This window comes from Micropterus dolomieu, linkage group LG12 (assembly GCF_021292245.1).
Source record: "Micropterus dolomieu isolate WLL.071019.BEF.003 ecotype Adirondacks linkage group LG12, ASM2129224v1, whole genome shotgun sequence".
NCBI classification, from domain to species: Eukaryota; Metazoa; Chordata; class Actinopteri; order Centrarchiformes; family Centrarchidae; genus Micropterus; species Micropterus dolomieu.
The window spans coordinates 13,767,719-13,777,294 of record NC_060161.1 but is presented as its reverse complement, the minus strand read 5'-3'; the positions used below and the strand labels follow the sequence as shown (position 1 = coordinate 13,777,294).

The 9,576-nt window shown below is 41.4% G+C and overlaps 1 protein-coding gene across 1 annotated transcript in view; it reads left to right on the top strand.

Moving 5' to 3' along the window:
* LOC123980804 (C-type mannose receptor 2-like) overlaps positions 1 to 9,576 on the top strand; it is a 24,104-nt gene that overhangs the window by 6,361 nt on the left and 8,167 nt on the right. The window contains exons 2-5 of the mRNA XM_046065356.1: positions 636 to 1,063; positions 5,549 to 5,719; positions 5,980 to 6,240; positions 6,329 to 6,428. Of these exons, the coding sequence (XP_045921312.1) occupies positions 636 to 1,063; positions 5,549 to 5,719; positions 5,980 to 6,240; positions 6,329 to 6,428 (960 nt within the window). The remainder of the gene's footprint in view (positions 1 to 635; positions 1,064 to 5,548; positions 5,720 to 5,979; positions 6,241 to 6,328; positions 6,429 to 9,576) is intronic.

Here is a 9,576-nt window from a genome sequence, read left to right as displayed (position 1 = left end):
CCGCCAAAGCAACAAAAGAGTGGCTGAAGAAGAAGCACATCAAGGTTCTGGAGTGGCCTAGCCAGTCTCCAGACCTGAATCCAATTGAAAATCTTTGGAGGGAGCTTAAAATTCGAGTTGCCAGGCGACAACCTTGGAACCTGAATGATTTGGAGGCTGTCTGCAGGGAGGAGTGGGCCAACATCCCTGCCGAAATGTGCACAAACCTTGTCACCAACTATAAAAACCGTTTGACATCTGTGCTGGCCAATAATGGCTTTTCTACAAAATATTAACATGCTGTTTGTCCAGGGGGTCAAATACTTGTTTTTCCTCATCAGATGGTTATCAATTTTTATAAATTCATATGATGTGATTTTCTGGAATTTTCTTTGGGATTCTGTCTTTCACTGTTAGAATGTACATATGATTAAAATTATAGATCATTGCATTCTTTGTAAGTGGGCAAACCTGCAAAATCAGCAAGGGGTCAAATACTTATTTCCCCCACTGTATAAGTAAATACATAAATCTCATTTATTCATTATTTACATGTCATCTGTTTCAGAGTCTCACAGAGTATACACGCTTGAACAGGGCAGTGCCCCTCCTCAGGCTTTTTGAGGGACGCCCGGGGCTGATTTTCGTCTCAGCAGAACCTCCATCACTGGTCTGCTCGAGTTGCTGGACCAGGAGAGGCACTATAGCTGGGGTCCAGCCATAGAGGTGCTGGTGTTCCTGTTCTGGCTGGCCAGCGGAGCTTCTTACCATATCGTGTCCCGGGCATTTGATATGCCCAAGACTACGGTGCATGACCTTGTGCACCGCATCTGCGAGAACCTTGTGTGTGTGATGCCACTAGTCATCAGGGTGCCGTCCACCGCAGAGGAGCAGAGGGAAGTGGCTGATGGATTTGCTAGGCTGGCTGGGCATGGGGCCTTCGGTAAGACCTTGGGAGCCGTTGATGGCTGTCATGTCAGGATCAAAGGCCCAGGAGAACCCCATGCCCAGTGCTACCTGAACAGGAAACTCTTTCCATCGCTTCAGCTTCAGGCAGTGTGCGATCATGCTGGTCGCTTCATTGGTATCTTTGGACACTGGGCCAGCCCAATCACATCTCTTACTAGCCCCCACCCCCTCTGCTCTCTGTTCCTTGCATTATGCCCCCCCCAAAAAAAAATCTTCATACAGAGGCTGCCAAATGTGCGAAAACAACCGATATGTCTGCTACCGGGGCTGCAGTAGCTTCAACATCAGCCGCAGTACCCTGCGTAAAGCAGGCACAGGCACTTGAAGGAGTAAAGGAGAGCTGTGGCTGCTGACAGGCAGAGGAGGACGCTGTGTTAGCGAGTGACAGGGCTGAGTGAGAGGGCTTTCCGAAACTAGACCCTCGCCACTTCCACTCCGACACTCTGGTCGGAGTCTCCCTCACAGCCAAATCGAGCTCCCCACCCACGTAGGGTTTACATACAGTGGACAACTTTCGGACAAACTACCCTCTCCCCCCAGCGTAAATAGGATCTGACGTTACCGCTGTAGCCTAGGCCTACTCACTGCTATAATACCGGAATATCAAATAAACAACAGTTGTATTAAGATTCAGGATTGATGTTGAGGAAAAGTGTGGGTTTTTTGCAATAACGAAAATGAAAGCATTTGTCATTAATTTTGTGTTTATGTCGAATATTTCTTTAAGAATGTGACATTACGAAAAATAAATATAATATATATTTTATGAAAAGATTGATATTCATTGTAAAGAAAAGCCTAGGCTAAATATTTAAACATCTTTATCCTATATGAAAAATATTACATTCACAAATGCAGCATTTCAATCAGTCAAATATTATACTAAAGCATTATATAATCTGAAGAATTTAAAACATTTGTATAAAGACTTAGCTATTTTTCTTTAATGCCTTTGTTGCTTGTTAGGTGATCCCCCAGTGTATCTAGTTATGCCATGTTCTATTCTGTCCTTTAATGTAGGCTATTTTATTTTTGCTGAAGATTTTCGCATGAGATGAATACGATTCCATAACAACAGCTTTATTATCAGACAAGAGGCTTTTTTAATTAAACACAATATAACCTTTGGGCTACGTTGTTGCCCTGTGAATGGTGATATGAAATGTTTAGTGTGTAGTTTCGGAATTAAAAAATCCTATATGTTAACCGGCGACGTCATGCAGAACTCGCATTTGAAAGAAAGGTCACCCATCGTGCAGCAAAGGGTGTTACACCCCTTCAACAAGCCAGCATCGGTGCTCACTTGGCGTGGAAGTAAGTAGGGAGAGGGAGGAGCAAGCAGTTTCGGAAAGACCCAGAGAGTGAGCAGGAGGAGAGTGGAGGTGAAGCGGTAAGCATGAGTAGCTCAACCTGTAGGGAGGGAGCAGGGAGGGAGGGTGATTACACTGGGTCGCCCGGTCATTTTTCCTCAACAACAACATAAAAAATATTTTCCATATTAGGCTAATATGCAATAATCCTCATCACGCAGCCTGTCTCGCAGCTCTTCAAAGAGCGGAGGCTACTCGCAATACTATTGCTACATGTTGTTTGAAGTTCATGTAACGTGACCCCTTACTACCTGCCTGCATAGAGAGAGAGAGAGAGAGCATTGCTCACAGCTTCGGGGCTTGTCAGCGAGTACTAATTTGTCCCGAGCAAAATTGTAATCAAAACATTTAAATATAAATATTGTCAGTCAGCGTCTAGTCAATGTACTTGCCACACAAACGGTCAACAGCCCGCTACGAAGTATTGAGAGAATAACATGACACACCTGTCGCTCTCTTTGCTGGCTCTGTCCCCCTCGCTCAGAGACACTTTGCTCTGTTTTACTGTCTCTCTGCACCAGGATGCTTAATTCCCTCTGAAGCAGCTATGAGCTGCACTTTATCAGAGGTGCTGAAGTGAACATGTGTGTGTATGCGTGGTGATATTTCTGTCTGATCACAAGTGTTTTCAGTTTTGGTTTTCTACCTCTGATGAAGAGCAGTGAGCTGTCTTATACAGTAGTCCCAGATGGGCTCTGGGCTGTCAGACGGTCTAAAGGGGGTAGCAGCCTACTACCATATCAGCAGAGCAATAATGCAGGGTAATGCACAGCAGTGGGGCAGGTAGATTTTGTTAAAATATAATGACTTCATTCTCATTATATCTCATAATATTATATCTCAAATTGTCATCACAGATATGTGGGAGAGATTTTCAATGCGCAGAAAGTTTTGAACATGAGCAGAAAACCTGCTGAAACATTGGAGCTATTAAGGTTTTATTTTTTGAATTGTCACCTGAATTTTGTGTTTCCTTTTATATAAATAAAGACATTTCCTCAATGAATCGGTGCAGAAAAATCCAACACAATGCAGTTAATGAAGTGTTTAAAGCCCAAATCTTTCAGTGGGAGGACCCCCAGACCCCCCTCTTAATGGGCCTACTATTTGTGCAGTGTCAAGTCTCATGGGCTAAGAGTTTTGTCAAACCCCTAATCTAAGCCCTTAACAGCAAGGATGGTGTATTGGTGAGGGATGTCCGAGCGATTTTGGTGGGTCTCCTGGGCCAAAAATGCCATTTTTTGTCCCAGTCCAGCCCTGGATGACCCTACATTGAAATAAATCACTTCACTATGAACATTCATTTCATCCATTACAAGACAATTGGGTAAGCATTTCAGTCTAGCTTTAGTGTAATAGACCCAGCTAACATTAACCTATTGAAAGTCAAATGGATAATAGACACCTCAGAAAACATACAAAAGCAACTTTGGTTGGTTACACTCATGGGCTAATAAGATAATACGACGTTTAGTACTCGCTCACTTTTACATTTGTAGACGAACGCCGTCTGTTTATCTCCCACCTCGTCCGGTTTGTGTCAACTGCAGCAGACTCTGGCACACAGATTTATGGGTAATAGTCAGCATCAAGTCAGCATCGATGCAGCCTTCAGAACTGACTGTTACTGGGGCAGTTTGAAGGCATCTCAGCCAAAGTCTAAGCCATGGAGTCTAGTTTATGTTCCGGTAGGTTTACCGTGAGTAACTTATGAATAGTAAAAAAAAAACATCATCAGTCAGCCCAAAAGGAGAGTATGAAAGCAAATCTCAGAGTAACGGGGCCTTATTTAGATTGTACTAAGGCAGTGGAATCAAAAAACAATAAATATAGGCCACAGTGTCCATGCTGGTGTTGATTGTTGCATGTGAGAGCACCTTCTTGGCAGCGGTGGGGGCTGCCTCTGCAGAGGACACAGACATGGTCCGAGTCTTGAGACAAAGGAGGATAGGCTGAGTCATGCAGCATGTCATTGTCATACAAGAACCTGTTTTTCTAGACTGAATCTTAGCTGCACCCACTTCTAAGGACTTACTCAACAGCAGCTGAGCACTATAAATCATCATAGAGCTAGTACTGAGCTTCCGTACAAGCAGCACACAGTAACTGACAGTCGGGACGTCTGAAGTCTTGTATTTTTAAGCAGGAGGAGGGTAAAGAGATAATGGTAAGTAGAATCAATAACTGTACAATATTCTACAAGGAAATGTATTGGTCATCTATATACCAACAGGTACACATTTTAGTATGAACTGATTCACTTTTGTTTTCAATGAAAGTTTTCAAAGGTCTTACTCTTGGATTATGTGATGGTCATCATTGTGCTCACAGGTTGGTGCCTCTTGTTTGATTGTTCTGCTGTTTGAACTAAATAACATGCGCTGATAGTCTGGGGTATGGCTCACGGCTGACAGCAGATGAGCCAGTATTCTAACAATCTAATAGATTCGATACTCACTTTTTGCCCCCATCCATCCCACAAGTGTGGACAAAGAACTCATTCAACTCACTCAAATTTGAATTCAGAGAAAAAAATCCTTGGTGGTGAACACTCTGATAAGTACCCTTTGTCAGTGCAGGCAATGATATTTTAATTAAAAATATGAACATAAGGTACTGCCCCAGATGCTCAAGTCTAAAGGAAGGAAGCATCCTCTCATCAAAGCCAGGCCTGGAGAGTTTCAAGGGCAGAATTATTCTCTATTTGTTGCCCCACTCCTCTGTGATTGAGACAATGTAATTTATAATGAAAGAATTATCATATTTAGATAAATAAGCTGTCTTCACTCAGTAGTTCATATAAAGTAGTATTTCTAACAAATTCAGACAAAGAGTACAACTTATAAGACAGGAAATAATTAGAACTGTTGAACTGGTTCTTTTTTCATTGTCAGCGGTAAACAGTGAACCAATGTACTGAAGCAGACTGAAACTTGATCTGACTTCAGTTGATAGACAAAGTATTAAGGGAGTAGACATTAAATCCAGCACAGCTGTTAAATTCAGCTTCAGTGGAGCATTCATTGTTTCCATGCTCTGTAGTCATGAGTAGTCACGAGTGTATACTGTTAGCATACAAAAATCTCATCATCAAGGAAAATGTATTATAAAACTCAACACAGTACAGCTGAACCCACCTGATGCATAGTGCCTCTTCATGTTCACTGTAAAAGAGTCTTCATGCTTTATAAAAATATAAGTAATTAAAAACTGAATATTCTTTGTTTCAGGAGCACTGGTCAATGTTGCCTCTGCCCAAACTCGTCAGTACTACTTTGAGAGTACACCACTGAACTGGACTGAAGCTCAGAGCTTCTGCAGACAGGTCTACACTGACCTGGCCACCTTAGAAAACACAACTGATGTCAGTGCTGTACTCAGGACCACACCAAGCTACACAGGCAAGTTCTCAATATTGGAAAAATATATAGAACATAAACATACTTTTGTATAATCATATACATACACAACAGCCAGGAAACAACCAAGTTTTTGATAAGTGTACGTAATATTATGGAATGTGAAAGAACAACAAAGTCCCTCAATGAAAAATAGAGGAGACACACAATTTAAGGGATATTCAGTAAAGTTATTCACATTTTAGTTTTTTCAGCAACTGTTTTAATTCCAGCTGTTATTTAATGAACATCTGTTTGAACAGGAAAGGCTTGGATAGGTCTCTATGGCGACAGCTGGAGATGGTCTCTGAATGACAGCAGCTTCTACAATGAAGGAGAGACAGAGTTTAGAAACTGGGCTCCTGGACATACCAGAAATCCTAATGGACAACAGCTCTGTGTGGCGCTTCAAAGCTATTACTATTACTATGACTATTTATATTTATATTACAATTACTTTATCTACAATGGAAAATGGTCTGAAATTGCTTGTGACATCCAACGGCCATTTGTGTGCTACAACGGTGAGTTTTCTTGTAGCGTAAGAATTAACAAAAAGCTAAATAGCTCGTAATTAATTTCAATAACTTCTCTTCATCATTATATTTCCAGGTACAGCAAATGGCACATCATCCTTTGTAAAAGTCAACTCACCTTTGAAGTGGACTGAAGCTCAGAGCTACTGCAGGGAGAATTACGTCGATCTAGCCAGGTACAGTGTGCACTGATGAAGACTCCAACACATACAATAGTTCAGTACTGAACCAACTACTTAACAACTACTATCTGTTCTGTTGATGAAACTCAGATTATTCAGTTTTGTGTTGATTGGAATCCAAAATGGATTGGAAAACTGTTTTATTCTTTTTGTAATTTGAGTCCTTCCCTTCCTCTATTTGTTCATTTAGTAGTTTAATATTTTATTAAAATTTCTTTGCTTGTAAGTTATAAATTTTTCATTATTAGTTTTATGATTGTAAGGCACTTGAAGCTGGGTCAAATATGTAGTGACACAGCCAGGTCTCCTTTGTTCCTTCATAAGAAGGGGGGGAGGTGAGTTTCTCACCTGCAGAGCAGACTGTCTGACTCAAGGGCCTCCGACCCCAAATCCAATGTCGTTGGTCTGCTACATGAAATTCTTTGTTTTCTCCTGAGTGCTGTTGTGAAGGGATCACACAGACAAACTGAACCCATATGGCGGTGACTTGCATTACCCTAAAAAAGTGTTATACTTGTGCGAGGCAAACAAGGACAGGTATGTCACCTTTAGTATAACTAGCGTGACTAGTTTTACTTTAGGTTCTGTGAGTGGGCAGTTTGCAAAATGCTGCCTTTAAATTGATGCTCCGGTATCTACAATTAGCTCAAGGCATTCTGGCTGGCATTAGCTCGGAACAGACTTTAGGACTTTAGGACAAACTGCATGGTTTCAGTCGATGTGACTAGCTCTGATCTGTTGCTCAGACAGAGTTGACTGTTTGAGGTCCTCCCTGTTACTGGTTGGATATTCGTTTGAAATACTTTACAAACTCCCTTGGCCATATAAGAAGTGAAAAGTTAATTCAAAACAAGATAAGGTTTCAAAAGTAATAGTTGTTGGTTGCTTCTTAATCAAAAGATCCATATGTTAAACAAGGTAATAACTTTAAACAAAATAAAACTTTTGTGTTTACAAACACAGAGATATTTGGTATGGATGTGTGTACTGTTGCTGAAGCTACCTCTACAAAAGAAAGAGGACCAAGAAGAGACAGTGAAGTAGAGAACTGTAGTGTGTATGGTAGGCCTAAGTATGTTTTGTAGCATGGTTACTTATGACCTAATACATTTATGAGAATTAATACAAATTATGAATTTTAATATTCAGAGAATATTAATTCATAAAGCTCTCGTTTCGCGGGGCACCACCGGAGATTCAATTCACCCAGAGTATCCGGAACTCTGGGTAGCATTTAAGCATAATAATTATACAATTATTCACTAGTGATCAGTTAGTTAATAATCGCTCAGTTATCTTAAATCAATCAGTCAGTCTCATATCGAAGGGGTAAATTCTCGTGGCAGGGAGGTTGGCAAAACACACACAATTCCTTTGATCACAGTGAAGTTTATTAAATAACTAAGGTGAATATAAATGCGGTTACATATACATCAAAAAGATAAACAATGGCTAAACAATGAGAATGTGGAGCTCTATTGTGGGATGAACTTGATTCATAGGGAGAAAGAGAACTAATGAAAGCAGTTAGATGATACTAACTCGGTTAAATTTGTCTAGGAGTTTTAAGGACTAAAGATACTGGATTAACAGACTATTGGACATCACTGATCACAGAATGCCTTGTTTTGCCGTCAGCCTGCCTTGGCCTTTTGCACAAGTCCCCACGCTATCTGCCCGATTCCTGGCTTTCTGCTAGGGAATTTTCCGGGGGTTCTCCATGTCTGAATGAAGAAAAACACTCCAGTGGCGACCGTCCTCGGTCTGGCAATGAGGCTGTTCTGTTTGGATGTCCTTTGTTACTTCTGGCAAGACAGGCCCACGTGGCTGGGTCCGGGCTTCGGTGGGAGCAGTGTAAGGTAGCTCGACGGAATAAAGCTTAAAAGAACTTGGTCGTTCTTGAATTAAACTAGTGTAACTTAACAGTCTTTTACCTTTTAACAACAAAAGAAAAGAAAAGTCAAAGCAAGTAAAGTTGCTGGAAACGAGGGAAAAATGGAGGTCGTGGTGCTTCGCGTGCTGCGCCGGGTCGAACTTCTTAGGCCGTTGCCGGGAGACGGGGCAGTAGGAGAGAACAAGAACAAGAGAGAGCGTGTCGCTGTTTTTCTCTGTTGAGGTGTGGTTCCCAGAGGGCAGTCCTTTGTTCCCCTGAGGGAGGGCTTGTTTCCGGACCGTCTTTTCTTTAACTTTTAATATGTCTAATCAAAATCTATTTGCGCGTATTGTAATCAAATATCTTCCCACAATCAAACCTTAATTGTCAAACGGTTATACCGTTGTTAGTTTTAAGCATTTGATAAAAAGGAAAACAATTGTCAGTAGTTCAACCTTAAGAGAGAGATCTCCCTCTCCTGACTGAGCTGAATCTATGGAATAATTAATATAGTCCCAAATGCATTTCAGCTATGTGAAAAAGTTTTGTACTCGTGAAAATGTTTTGTACCTGAGTGAAAATGCAAATCTACAGTTACAAGTACTTTTGCCCCACATTTGACACTTTTTACTGAATAGCCAATGGAAATGCTCAGGTTAACATGTCATTTGACTATCCAATCAGGAATCTCAGTTCACCATCCAATCACGGATCTTTCTTGCCGACAGGAAGTGCCCCGTGAAGAAACTTTTACACTTTTACTAGCGGCCAGACCAGCGGCTGTAACACAGTGAATCGATATACACTCACCTAAAGGATTATTAGGAACACCTGTTCAATTTCTCATTAATGCAATTATCTAATCAACCAATCACATGGCAGTTGCTTCAATGCATTTAGGGGTGTGGTCCTGGTCAAGACAATCTCCTGAACTCCAAACTGAATGTCAGAATGGGAAAGAAAGGTGATTTAAGCAATTTTGAGCGTGGTATGGTTGTTGGTGCCAGACGGGCCGGTCTGGGTATTTCACAATCTGCTCAGTTACTGGGATTTTCACGCACAACCATTTCTAGGGTTTACAAAGAACGGTGTGAAAAGGGAAAAACATCCAGTATGCGGCAGTCCTGTGGGCGAAAATGCCTCGTTGATGCTAGAGGTCAGAGGAGAATGGGCCGACCGATTCAAGCTGATAGAAGAGCAACTTTGACTGAAATAACCACTCGTTACAACCGAGGTATGCAGCAAAGCATTTGTGAAGCCACAACACAC